This window comes from Canis lupus, chromosome 3 (assembly GCF_048164855.1).
Source record: "Canis lupus baileyi chromosome 3, mCanLup2.hap1, whole genome shotgun sequence".
Taxonomy (NCBI): domain Eukaryota; kingdom Metazoa; phylum Chordata; class Mammalia; order Carnivora; family Canidae; genus Canis; species Canis lupus.
The window spans coordinates 58,769,909-58,783,978 of NC_132840.1; the positions used below are offsets into that span (position 1 = coordinate 58,769,909).

General features: G+C 41.3%; 1 protein-coding gene across 9 annotated transcripts in view; it reads left to right on the forward strand.

Moving 5' to 3' along the window:
• The window catches only part of ANKFY1 (ankyrin repeat and FYVE domain containing 1), an 81,874-nt gene that overhangs the window by 30,527 nt on the left and 37,277 nt on the right, over positions 1-14,070 (forward strand). For 7 of the 9 annotated variants that reach the window (XM_072821703.1, XM_072821705.1, XM_072821706.1 and 4 more), the window contains one exon: positions 10,822-10,957. In XM_072821703.1, coding sequence (XP_072677804.1) covers positions 10,822-10,957 — 136 coding nt within the window. Of the gene's footprint in view, positions 1-8,561; positions 8,586-10,821; positions 11,050-14,070 lie in introns of those variants that run through there. The other 2 variants (XM_072821710.1, XM_072821711.1) reach the window with 2 other exon arrangements.

A 14,070-nucleotide genomic window follows, 5' to 3' on the forward strand; every position in this document is an offset into this window, starting at 1 on the left:
CTACTGAGGGACACTTGGGTTGTTTCTGCCTCTTGGCTATTGTGAATAATGCTATTGTGAACATGAGTACATGTACATGTATTTCTTTAAGATCCTGCTTTCAGTTTTTTGGATACATACCCAGAAGTGGAATTGCTAGATCATATAATAATTCCATTTTTAATTTTTTGAGGAACTCTCATACTGTTTTCCATAGGAACTATGTCATTTTACATTTCCACCAACTGTACACAGGGTTCCAGTTTCTTCACTTCCTTACCAATATTTGCGATTTTCTATTTGTTTTGATAGAAAAACAAATTACATATATTGTATTTTTCATTCTGTACTTCCATTTGTTCCTTTTCCGTTTTATTTTATTTATTTTTTAAGATTTTATTTTTTTTTTAATTATGATAGTCACAGAGAGAGAGAGAGAGGTAGAGACACAGGCAGATGGAGAAGCAGGCTCCATGCACTGGGAGCCCAACGTGGGATTCAATCCCGGGTCTCCAGGATCGCGCCCTGGGCCAAAGACAGGCGCCAAACCGCTGCGCCACCCAGGGATCCCTCCTTTTCCGTTTTATATGCTGAAAATTTCTATCTTTTAAAAATTTTTAAAGATTTTATTCATGAGAAACAGAGAGAGAGAGAGAGAGAGAGAGGGAGAAGCAGGCTCCCTGGAGGGAGCCTGATGTGGGACTTGATCCCAGGACCCCCAGATCATGACCTGAGCCGAGGCAGATGCTCAACCACACTGAGCCACCAGGTATCCCTGTCTTTTAAATTTTAACTGTGTTTTCCCTTACTTTCTGGAGCATAGTTACACCAGATGCTTCCATGTCTTTGATAAATTCAATATGTGGGTCATCTTGGGGTTAGAGTATGTTGTCTTGTGCCTTGAGAAATGGTCATATTTTCCTGATTTTTTTTTTTCCCTATGTCAAATGATTTTGGATTGTATTCTGGATATTCTGATTGTGTTTTGTAGACTCTGGGTCCTATATCATCATTCTCTGGAAAACATTGGATCTAACTTTAGGTTCAGACTGAAGTTGATTCACCTTCTGTAGGTGGTGGTTCAAACATCACTTCAGTTGTTGAAGCTGGACTGGAGACTCTGCCATGCATGAGTAGCTCAGAGGTGAGCCTGAGGCCTGTGTGGTTCATACACAAAACGGACTCATTTTCCTGGTGTACCTGACTAGGAAGATGGAGTTTTTACTAGGAGGTTAGGCATCCGCATGGTCACCATACCAGTGTGAATCCCTGACTGGAGTCTGTCTTCAGGGTAAAGCTATAGGGAAACAAAAATGGGTATGGTTGCTTCTTCAAGTTTCCCTCCCCCTATAATTCAGCTACATTTGTGTACTTTTCAGAATCCTTAGGTAGTTGTTTTTGGTGCTCTGTCAAAAGTTTTTAGCTATAATCAGTTAAAATAGGATGGGTTGTTACCCTGCCATGATAGAACTACAATGTCTGTCCTTTTATTCCTATATAAAGGAATAAATTTTATTCCTTTATAATTTCTTTAGGGATTATTTAGAAGTATGAGTTGGGGTTTATTTTTATTTCCAAGAAGTTAGGGTGCATCCTTAAAATGAATAAAGAGGATGCTTTTACTTTTTTTTAATAATAAATTTATTTTTTATTGGTGTTCAATTTGCCAACATACAGAATAACACCCAGTGCTCATCCCGTCAAGTGCCCCCCTCAGTGCCCGTCATCCTTTCACCCCCACCCCCGCCCTCCTCCCCTTTCATCATCCCTAGTTCGTTTCCCAGAGTTAGGAGTCTTACATGTTCTGTCTCCCTTTCTGATATTTCCTACCCATTTCTTCTCCCTTCCCTTCTATTGCCTTTCACTATTATTTATAGTGAGACCATATGAGATGAATGAATGAGATGAGACCAAATGAATGAGACCATATAATGTTGGTCCTTCTCCACTGGACTTATTTCACTCAGCATAGTACCCTCCAGGCCCATCCATGTCGAAGCAAATGGTGGGTATTTGTCATTTCTAATGGCTGAGGAATATTCCATTGTATACATAGACCACATCTTCTTTATCCATTCATCTTTCTATGGACACCGAGGCTCCTTCCACAGTTTGGCTATTGTGGACATTGCTGCTAGAAACATCGGGGTGCAGGTGTCCCGGCGTTTCATTGCATCTGCATCTTTGGGGTAAATCCCCAGCAGTGCAATTGCTGGGTCGTAGGGCAGGTCTATTTTTAACTCTTTGAGGAACCTCCACACAGTTTCCCAGAGTGGCTGCACCATTTCACATTCTCACCAACAGTGTAAGAGGGTTCCCTTTTCTCTGCATCCTCTCCAACATTTGTGGTTTCCTGCCTTGTTAATGTTCCCCATTCTCACTGGTGTGAGGTGGTATCTCATTGTGGTTTTGATTTGTATTTCCCTGATGGCAAATGATGCAGAGCATTTTCTCATGTGCGTGTGGCCAAGTCTATGTCTTCCTCTGTGAGATTTCTCTTCATGTCTTTTGCCCAGTTCATGATTGGGTTGTTTGTTTCTTTGGTGTTGAGTTTAAGAAGTTCTTTATAGATCTTGGAAACTAGCCCTTTATCTGATACGTCATTTGCAAATATCTTCTTACATTCTGTAGGTTGTCTTTGAGTTTTGTTGACTGTTTCTTTTGTTGTGCAAAAGCTTCTGATCTTGATGAATTCCCAATAGTTCATTTTTGCTTTTGTTTCTTTTGCCATCATGGATGTATCTTGCAAGAAGTTACTGTGGCCAAGTTCAAAAAGGGTGTTGCCTGTGTTCTGTAGGATTTTGATGGACTCTTGTCTCACATTTAGATCTTTCATCTATTTTGAGTTTATCTTTGTGTATGGTGCAAGAGAGTGGTCTAGTTTCATTCTTCTGCATGTGGATGTCCAATTTTCCTAGCACCATTTATTGAAGAGACTGTCTTTCTTCCAATGGATAGTCTTTCCTCCTTTATCGAATATTAGTTGACCATAAAGTTCAGGGTCCACTTCTGGGTTCTCTATTCTGTTCCATTGATCTATGTGTCTGTTTTTGTGCCAGTACCACAGTGTCTTGATGACCACAGCTTTGTAGTACAACCTGAAATCTGGCATTGTGATGCCCCCAAGTATGGTTTTCTTTTTTAAAATTACTCTGGCTATTCAGGGTCTTTTCTGATTCCACACAAATCTTAAAATAATTTGTTCTAACTCTCTGAAGAAAGTCCATGGTATTTTGATAGGGATTGCATTAAACGTGTAAATTGCCCTGGGTAACACTGACATTTTCACAATATTAATTCTTCCAATCCATGATCATGGAATGTTTTTCCATCTCTTTGTATCTTCCTCAATTTCTTTCAGAGGTGTTCTATAGTTTTTAGGGTATAGATCCTTTACCTCTTTGGTTAGGCTTAGTCCTAGGTATCTTATGCTTTTGGGTACAATTGTAAATGGGATTGACTCCTTAATTTCTCTTTCTTCAGTCTCATTGTTAGTGTATAGAAATGCCATTGATTTCTGGGCATTGATTTTGTATCCTGCCACGCTGCCAAATTGCTGTATGAGTTCTAGCAATCTTGGGATGGAGTCTTTTGGGTTTTCTTTTTTTTTTTTTTTTTTTTTTTAATTTTATTTTATTTATGATAGTCATACAGAGAGAGAGAGAGAGAGGCAGAGACATAGGCAGAGGGAGAAGCAGGCTCCATGCACCGGGAGCCTGACGTGGGATTCGATCCTGGGTCTCCAGGATCGCGCCCTGGGCCAAAGGCAGGCGCCAAACCGCTGCGCCACCCAGGGATCCCTCTTATGGGTTTTCTACGTAGAGTATCATGTCATCGGCAAAGAGGGAGAGTTTGACTTCTTCTTTGCCGATTTGGATGCCTTTAATGTCTTTTTGTTGTCTGATTGCTGAGGCAGGACTTCCAGTACTATGTTGAATAGCAGTGGTGAGAGTGGACATCCCTGTCTTGTTCCTGATCTTAGGGGAAAGGCTCCCAGTGCTTCCCCATTGAGAATGATCTTTGTTGTGGGCTTTTGGTAGATGGCTTTTAAGATGTCGAGCAATGTTCCCTCTATCCCTACACTCTGAAGAGTTTTGATCAGGCATGGATGCTGTATTTTGTCAAATGCTTTCTCTGCATCTAATGAGAGGATCATATGGTTTTTGGTTTTTCTCTTGCTGATATGATGAATCACATTGATTGTTTTACGGGTGTTGAACCAGCCTTGTGTCCAGGGAATAAATCCTACTTGGTCATGGTGAATATTTTCTTAATGTACTATTGGATCCAGTTGGCTAGTATCTTGTTGAGAATTTTTGCATCCATGTTCATCAGGGATATTGGTCTGTAATTCTCCTTTTTGGTGGGGTCTTGTCTGGTTTTGGAATTAAGGTGATGCTGGCTTCATAGAATGAAATTGGAAGTACTCCATCTCTTTCTATCTTTCCAAACAGCTTTAGTAGAATAGGTATGGTTTCTTCTTTAAACGTTTGATAGAATTCCCCAGGGAAGCCATCTGGCCCTGGACTTTTGTGTCTTGGGAGGTTTTTGATGACTGCTTCAATTTCCTCCCTGGTTATTGGCCTGTTCAGGTTTTCTGTTTCTTCCTGATCCAGTTTTGGTAGTTTGTGGCTTTCCAGAAATGTGTCCATTTCTTCTAGATTGCCTAATTTATTGGTGTACAGCTGTTCATAATCTGTTTTTAAAATCGTTTATATTTCCTTGGTGTTGGTAGTGATCTCTCCTTTCTCATTCATGATTTTATGAATTTGAGTCTTCTCTCTCTTCTTTTTAATAAGGCTGGCTATTGGTTTATCTGTCTTCTTAATTGTTTCAAAGAACCAACTCCTGGTTCTGTTGATCTGTTCCACAGTTCTTCTGGTCTCGATTTCGTTGAGTTCTGCTCGAATCTTTATTAACTCTCTTCTTCTGCTGGGTGTGTAGGATCTATTTGCTGTTTTTTCTCTAGCTCCTTTAGATGTAAGGTCAGCTTTTGTATTTGAGTTCTTTCCAGTTTTTGGATGGATGCTTGTATTGCGATGTATTTCCCCCTCAGGACTGCTTTTGCTGTATGCCAAAGATTTTGAACGGTTGTATCTTCATTCTCATTAGTTTCCATGAATCTTTTTAATTCTTCCTTAATTTCCTGGTTGACCCTTTCATCTTTTAGCAAGATGGTCCTTAACCTCCATGTGTTTGAAGTCCTTCCAAACTTCTTGTTGTGATTTAGTTCTAATTTCAAGGCATTATGGTCTGAGAATATGCAGGGGATGATCCCAATCTTTTAGTGTCGGTTCAGACCCGATTTGTGACCCAGTATGTGGTCTATTCTGGAGAAAGCTCCATGTGCACTTGAGAAGAATGTGTATTCAGTTGAGTTTGGATGTAAAGTTCTGTAGATATCTGTGAAATCCATCTGGTCCAGTGTATCATTTAAAGCTCTCGTTTCTTTGGAAATGTGGTGTTTAGAAGACCTATCAAGTGTAGAAAGTGCTAGATTGAAGTCACCAAGTATAAGTGTATTATTATCTAAGTATGTCTTAAGTTTGGTTATTAATTGATATATTTGGCAGCTCCCACATTCGGGGCATATATATTGAGGATTGTTAAGTCCTCTTGTTGGATAGATCCTTTAAGTATGAGATAGTGTCCCTCTTCATCTCTCACTACAGTCTTCGGGGTAAATTTTAGTTTATCTGATCTAAGGATGGCTACCCCTGCTTTCTTTTGAGGACCATTTGAATGGTAAATGGTTCTCCAACCTTTTGTTTTCAGGCTGTAGGTGTCCTTCTGTCTAAAATGAGTCTCTTGTAGACAGCAGATAGATGGGTCCTGCTTTTTTATCCAGTCTGACCCCCTGAGCCTTTTGATGGGGTCATTAAGCCTGTTCACGTTCAGGGTTAGTATTGAAAGATACGAGTTTAGTGTCATCATGATATCTATTCAGTCCCTGTTTTTGTGGATTCTTTCATTGGACTTCTTCTTAAAGGGGAATTTTAAGAGTCCCCCTTAAAATTTCTTGCAGAGCTGGTTTGGAGGTCACATATTCTTTCAGTTCCTGCCTGTCTTGGAAGCTCTTTATCTCTCCTTCCATTCTGAATGAGAGCCTTGCTGGATAAAGTATTCTTGGTTGCATGTTTTTCTCATTTAGGACCCTGAATATATCCTGCCAGCCCTTTCTGGCCTGCCAGGTCTCTGTGGAGAGGTCTGCTGTTACCCTAATACTCCTCCCCATAAAAGTCAGGGATTTCTTGTCTCTTGCTGCTTTAAGGATCTTCTCTTTATCTTTGGAATTTGCAAGCTTAACTATTAAATGTCGAAGTGTTGAATGTTTTTATTGATTTTAGGGGGGGGATCTCTCTATTTCCTGGATCTGAATGCCTGTTTCCCTTCCCAGATTAGGAAACTTTTCAGCTCTGATTTGTTCCAATACATATTCTGGCCCTCTGTCCCTTTCGGCGCCCTCGGGAACCCCAATTAAACGTAGGTTTTTCTTCCTCAGGCTGTCGTTTATTTCCCTTAATCTATCCTTATGGTCTCTTAATTGTCTCATTTTTCCTCAGTTTCCCTCTTTGCCATCAACTTGTCTTTTATGTCACTCGTTCTTCCACCTTGTTAACCGTCGTCGTTAGGACTTCTAGTTTGGATTGCATCTCATTAAATTGATTTTTAATTTCTGCCTGATTAGATCTAAATTCTGCAGTCATGAAGTCTCCTGAGTCCTTTATGCTTTTTTCTAGAGCCACCAGTAGCTTTATAATAGTGCTTCAGAATTGGCTTTCTGACATTGAATTGTAATCCAAATTTTGTAACTCTGTGGGAGAGAGGACTGTTTCTGATTCTTTCTTTTGAGGTGAGGTTTTCCTTCTAGTCATTTTGCTCAGTGCAGAGTGGCCAAAAACAAGTTGTATTGGGAAAAGGAGAAAAAGAGAGGAGAGAAAGAAGGAAAGAAAAGAGAAAAAAAAGAAAAAAGGAAGAAAAAAAGAAGAAAAAGAGAAAGAAAAAGAAAGGAAAAAAGGGGTGGGGTAAGCAAGCAGAAATCAAAAAGCAAAAAAAAAAAAAAAAAAAAACCCAAGAAAACAAAAAACACGGGGGAGTATCCTCTGATTCTGTATACTGTAAGTCCCTTGACTTCCTCTGGAACTTTCCAGCGCTACTTGGTCAATAATTTGTTTTTCCCCTGTCTAGCTGGTCTTCTGGGGGAGGGGCCTGTTGTGCTGATTTTCAGGTGTTAGCATTTGGGGGAGCTGCTCTGTCCCCCTGCCTGGCGTAGTGCTCAGTGAGTCATGTTTATCCTGTTTATGCGGTGAGGCCACCGTGAGGCTCAGTGGGTTGTTTACCCTGTGAGGCCCCAGGAGGAACAACCGCAGTGGTGGTGGCCAGCTTTGGAGCCCTGGATTCAGCTCCCGCAGTAACTATGGAGCTCTCAGTCTGCAGGGGCCTGGATGCTCCGGGGGCAGGGCCGCTGATCTGCTCAGCTTGGGGCAGGAGTGTCCTTGCTGTTCTCTGCCCTCCCGGACTCTGCCTGTCTCGGGGGCAGGGGAGGTCGGATCCTGGGCTGTGTCCCAGCACCTTGTGCTCCCGGGCCTGTGCTGTTGCATTCGTGCTCTGGGCCGCGCAGCCCCCTCTGCGTGGAGCCTCCACCAGAGCCCCTCCCCCTCTGAGCTGCTCCCTGGTCCAGGGTCCAGCCATGGGCGTGCTCCAGCCCTTTAGGGAGCTTGGCTCACTCTTCCCGGGGCGCAGGTGTCTGTTAGTGTTCCAGGGAGCCTGAGGGCATCCCCGCTCTCCTGGGGTCCTGCTCTAACTCTCTGGGAGCGCCTTTCTGCCGGGGAAGGTTGGTGAAGCTCCTGGTTCTTGGGGATGGTGCTTTCCTGTCCTGGGGGCACTCGCCTGGGCCTTAGCCTGGCTCCTTGCGGGCCCCTCCCCTTTGGATGCCTTTTGTTTCTTTACCCGCCCACCCCGCCCCGTCTTCCTACCTTGATAGAAGCGTGAACTCTTCTCACTGTAGCATTCCAGCTGTTCTCTCTTTAAATCTCAGGCTGAATTCATAGATTTTCAGGATGATTTGAAGGTTATCTAGGTAAGGTAATTTGGTGGGGACAGGTGACTTGGGGACCCTACTCTTCTGCCATCTTCTGGCCCAAGTACTCTGCTTTTAGTTTTGAAAGATGCTATTTATCACAGTTTTTTAATTTTATGAATCAAAAACTAAAATAAATGAAGAAAAAATTGTTGGAAAATTGCAGATAATTCTATCCAGAGTCATAGTAAGATATTCAGAACACTTTTCTCAGTGTTTTACTGATTAAGTACAGGATTTAAGTAAGGAAATTAATTTCCTCAGTATGCTACATTTAATGGCTAATTGCCTACTAAGTTTATTCCCATTCTTTCCAAATGGCTTATAAAACCTTTATTTAAAATCAAAACAACAACAAAACTGGGTACATAAAAGATCTCAAGTTCTCTACCAAGTGTGGCTGTGGGCACCTAGACTGTGGTGACATCAGAAGTTGGGGTGTTCTTTCTCTTGTGGTCCCTACAGTCACAGACTTTGATCAGCTTGTGTGCCGGCCCTGGTGAAGGGTGACTGCCTCTAGAAGCAGGTATGCCATACAGGTCGTGGAGGCCACTGCTTTCACTTCTCAGAGTCTGCTCCTCTGCGTCTCCTCCTGCTTTTACAGGCTCCTTTGACTTGAACAGCCACTTGTGTAAGTAGATGGGATGCAATAGAGACTGCATGATTCACTTAAAAGTGCGCAGTTGGAACCACACCCCCTCCTGCTGGCTTAGTGCTCTGCCCACCTTGTACCATGGCTGCTTGGTCGGACTCTCAAAATGAATTTATTTTCAGTGTATTTTGTAGATTAAGGGAAGAGTCAAGGCATGAGTGGAATGCTTGGAGATCAGTTGAACTTCATTTGAAATTTTGAGGGCTCCCAGAAAATCCCTGCTAATTGTGGTTAAGAAAATTATTTAGGTTTTAGTTTATCAGTTGTCAGGTTTATTGATTTGGACAATTGAGGGAGGGTTTTTAAAGGAAAGCAGCCAAATTTTAAAACAGAATCAGGGGCGCCCGGGTGGCTCAATCAGTCAGGCATCCCACTCTTAGTTTCAGCTCATGTCATGATCCCGGGGTCCTGAGATTCAGCCCCAGATCAGGCTCCACACTGGATGTGGAGCCTGCTTAAGATTCTCTCTTTCCTTCAGCATCTGCCCTCCTCCTCCTCCTTTCAAAAAAAAAAAAAAAAAAAGAAGAAGAAGAAGAAAAGCAAGCAAAATCAGGGAAATAAAAAATTAGCCCAAAGAAAAGTTAGTTATAGATCCTACTAGGGTTAATTTTAGGGTTTATTCTTCCAGTGTCTCAGTAGATAGTCAGGTGCACCTGGTTGGCTTATTCCATGGAGCATATGACTCTTGACTCTTGACTTTGTTTGGGGCTCAAACTCATGACTGGATGTAGAGTGTAGAGATTACTTTAAAAAAAAAAACCAAAAACTGATAATCTTACGGCCATAGCACCCTGAATGTCCTCAGTCTTATCTGATAGGACAGATCAGAAGCTTAGCTAAGCAGGGTTGGGCTAAGCAGGGTTGGGCCTCGTTAGTACTTCGACAGGAGACAGACACAAAGGTGTGCGCATGTGCGCGCGCGCGCGCGCACGCGTGTGTGTGTGTGTGTACATACTGATACACATGTGTATACACACATATACATCTCCAAAAAACGAGATCATTTAATACATGTATTTTTAGCCTTTTTAAGAACCTGATATGTAGTGCATATCTTTTTAGGTTGATTATTGAGATCTAAATAACTTTAATTGATACAAAACTTTCCAGTGTGAGTATATACTATAATTATTAGCTTACCAGTATTGTACTCTCAAGATTTTTGTTCCAGTTTTTAATTTTTAAAAATAATACTGTGTTGACTGTCTTAATACATATGTTTCTCTGTATTTGCTCAGTTATTAGACTAATATTCTACACATATAATTGTTCATTTTAGGAATCTTTCAGACAAAAAATGTATTCTAGTTTAAATTTGTGTTTGTAGTTACTGGTAAGGTTTACAGAACCTTTTTATTTATCCTTGGGAATTACCATTTATATCTGTTGCCCATTGGTTATCCATGTTTTCATGTGTGTTTGTAAGATCTTTTTATTGGAATATAAACTCTGTCATATATTTAGAATGTTTCCCCCCAATTTATTTGATTTACATCTTTTTTCTTTTTAAGAGAGAAAGGTAAGGAGGGAAGGGGATGTGGGAGAGGGAGAGTGAGAATCTTAAGCAGGCTACATGCTGATGTGGGGTTTAAAGATTTTTTTTTTTTAATTTTTTTTTATTTATTTATGATAGTCACAGAGAGAGAGAGAGAGAGGCAGAGACACAGGCAGAGGGAGAAGCAGGCTCCACGCACCAGGGAGCCCGACGTGGGATTCGATCCCGGGTCTCTAGGATCGCGCCCTGGGCCAAAGGCAGGCGCCAAACCTCTGCGCCACCCAGGGATCCCTGATGTGGGGTTTAATCTCATGACTCTGAGATTATGACTTGAGCTGAAATAAAAAGTCAGACACTCGACCTACTGAGCACCCAGGTGCTCCTTGACTTACGTCTTGAGTAGTTTGCTTCTCTTACTTACCACCCTTTGCAAAACTTTAACATTTTTCTGAAGTCAGATGCTGCCCAGAAAAGCCTTAATTGCCATTTTTAATGGCTGCATGATATTTGAGTTGAGGGTACCAGAATTTATTAGTCTGAAGTTTTAGGAATCCTCAAACAGGCGTAAGTGTATTATTGGTGCTTTGTTTTCAGTGTCTCTCTTTTCATAAGCAGATGCTAACCCTGAGGTGACCAGGACGATGCTTCGCTGGATCTACACAGATGAACTGGAGTTCAGAGAAGATGACGTATTCCTGACTGAGCTGATGAAGCTGGCTAATCGGTTTCAGCTCCAGCTCCTCAGGGAGAGGCAAGTCACAGCACATCTATTCAAGCACCTCACATGGTGGTGGCTGAGCTTTAATTATGCCAAGCTCTGGGAAAACAGCTGCTTCTGCTAATGTAAATAACTTTTGCAAGGTGTTCTTTTAAAGGCAGTGGGGAGATCATTTTATCTCCCTTGCTTTGTTATTTTGTAAGCTAAATTTTGCCACAGTTTTTAGGTATTCTCTTTTCTTTCACTGATTTTTTTTTTAACCTGAGATTACATAATAGTGTGAGCTGATAAACTGAATATGAGCTAATACAGCAGATTATAGTGTCCAAACTCTCAGCTTTCCCTCCAGTACCACTTCCTGTGACATTTATTGTACTTATGTGATATATGTACTTGGGTGAAGTCCTTGGTCATATTGTTTTTGCTAGAAACTCAATAATGCTTGAATTAATACACAAGAGTATGGCTCAGTAGGTTTCATAGACAGTGTTTCTGAGCTTTTGCTTCATTTGTTACTGCTTTTTAGGTTCTGAAGGAGATAGTCTGCTCTGCTTTTTTTATATTGCATTTTCTCTTTTGCTTTTCCAAGTTGGCCTTCCAGAGCAACAGAGAACAAAATGTCATCGAGATGATGTCATGCCTTTGATTTCTGTTTGGCTTGTGGCCTTTGGTAGTCAGATTGGTTGGTGGGATGTACATCATTTAGTTATCTTTCGTATCACCTTGGGTGCTACAGGAATGGCCTTCAAGCAGTGCTCCACCTGCTGTTGTGTTGCCCTTAGAGCCCAGAGCTGCTTGCTGCCATCACTGTGGGGCTGCTGTTCACTGAGCCTGCCATGCACCACATGAATGAGCACACAGGTTCCTCTTAATGCTCTAGGGTTAACATCAGCTTGAATGTATTTTTAATATCTAAAACCAAAAACTCAAAAAACCCCAACAGGTCTGAGATATGTAGGCATATCTAGTAGTTGGTTAGCAAAGCGGACTTGACTGTGGAGGCCTTGAAGTGAACTCTGGTTTGTTTGGGTGAGTATTTGAGCCATCTGAGAGTGAATTGAGAATGATTTTAATTAGATTGAATATGATATGTATCTTTTTTCCCCAGATTTCCTGAGCTTTTTTCCATTGGCCTTGACAGACTTGCTTGTAAATTAAATTGCTTTGATAAAAATGCCCTGGGGTCAGAGTAGTATAGGTAATTGTAATCTGTGTAATGGATTCTTTAATTAAAATGTTTGCTTATTGACTGGGTAGGCCCTTAACCATCAACATTACCAGGTGCTCAATTTTTTATTGTTGGATGTCAACATTAAGTTGTTATCTGTCTCTGTTGCGGCTTTGGTGAGAGCAGGGCTGGGAGATACCCAGGAGTCCGGGTGGGGGTGGGGTCAAATGTCAACTTTTTATTTATTTATTTATTCATTCATTCATTCATTCATTCATTCATTCATATTTTATTTATTTATTCATGAGAGACACAGAGAAAGAGAGGCAGAGACACAGGCAGTGGGAGAAGCAGGCTCCCTGCAGGGAGCCCAATGTGGGACTCGATCCCAGGACTCCAGGATCACACCCTGGGCCAAAGGCAGGCACTAAACTGTTGAGCCACCCAGGAATCCCCCAAATGTCAACTTTTAAAGGGTCACAGAGTGCCCACTGCTGTGTGCAGGAAGAATCACATGTCTGAGGTAGTAAGCTGTCATAAATGTGTGCAGGTCAGTATGAAGCAGGTTTTGCTCATGTTTGTAATGTCGGGATCTCAGAGGTTTGGGAATGCTATCACCACTTTGATGAAAAGGAAGGTTTTTTTGGTAAGTATTATCAGAAAGATGATTTAAAAAAATATTTTATTTATTTATTTGGCACAGAGAAAGAGAACACAAGCCGGGGTGCAGAGGCAGACTCCCTGCCGAGCTGGGAGTCTGAGGTGGGGGCTCCAGCCCAGGAAGCTGAGATCATGACCTGAGCCAAAGGCAGAAAGAAGCTTCACCAACTGATCCACCCAGGAGCCTTGATTTTTTTTTTTTTTTAAAGAGAATTAATAGTATATGCTAAAAATTGACAATTAATATAGTAGTTGTTTTCCTGATTGTAGAAATTACAAGCTCAGCATATAGCATTTAGAAAATATAGAATAATACAAAGAAAAGGCCCTGGGTCATTTGTAATTCAGCCACTGCTAATGTTTTATTGTTTCTCCTGTCAAGTATCTTTTCCACACCTCCTATTCATGCACATCAGAGTAATATTGAAACTAGACAGAAATTTGTGAGATGCTTAATATATTCTGGATTTTATACTTTGAAAATTGTTTTGTCCATCTATATCCTTTTAGTGCTCTAAAATTAAAACATGTAAAAGCAAAATTCCTAGGATACCTGGGTGTCTCAGTGGTTGGGCATCTGCCTTCAGCTCAGGGCGTGATTCCTGGGTCCTAGGATCGAGTCCAACATCAGGCTCCCTGCATGGAGCTTGCTTCTCCCTCTGCCTATGTCTGTGCCTCTCTCTGTATCTCTCATGAATAAATAAATAAAAATCTTTCAAAAAAGCAAAACCAAAATTCCTCCAAAAGAAAGTTAGTCTGTCCTGCTACTTTTGAAAGAGAAGATAAGAACTGAGAATCTGAATTTTTAAATGAGATGACATGGTCTTTTATGTAAAGGTAAGTTTAATTTTATGTTATACAAACCATTTTGAAATAATAAATGGCATTCTGGGAACCCCAGAGGTAGGTGAAAATGAAGTGTCTGCCAGTTGTAACAAGACATCTGTTTTCATGAAACACATTTGAGGATCTTTGTACAGATGTCATTTGGCAGTAGAAAGAAGGGGATTTGTCTGTAAGAGTGCTTAGCAAAGCTTCTCCGCAGACGTGAATCAGTAGTCCCTTAGGTAGGACGTTAGGACAGCTGTTCATGGGTATCTGTCATTGTAAAATTGAGAATTTCCACGCATTTAAGCAGAAGACTCTTCTCCCAAACATTCTGATTTCATAGCAGGTCACAATCACTTGGGGGAAGGTTGCTCAGATGGTGTTGCTCAGTACAGTAACTCACTGTGATACTATAACACTTTGATTTTAAGTGCCCTGTAGGAGATGCTTCTTCACACCACCTCACCTCTGTTACTTAGAAACAAAGAAC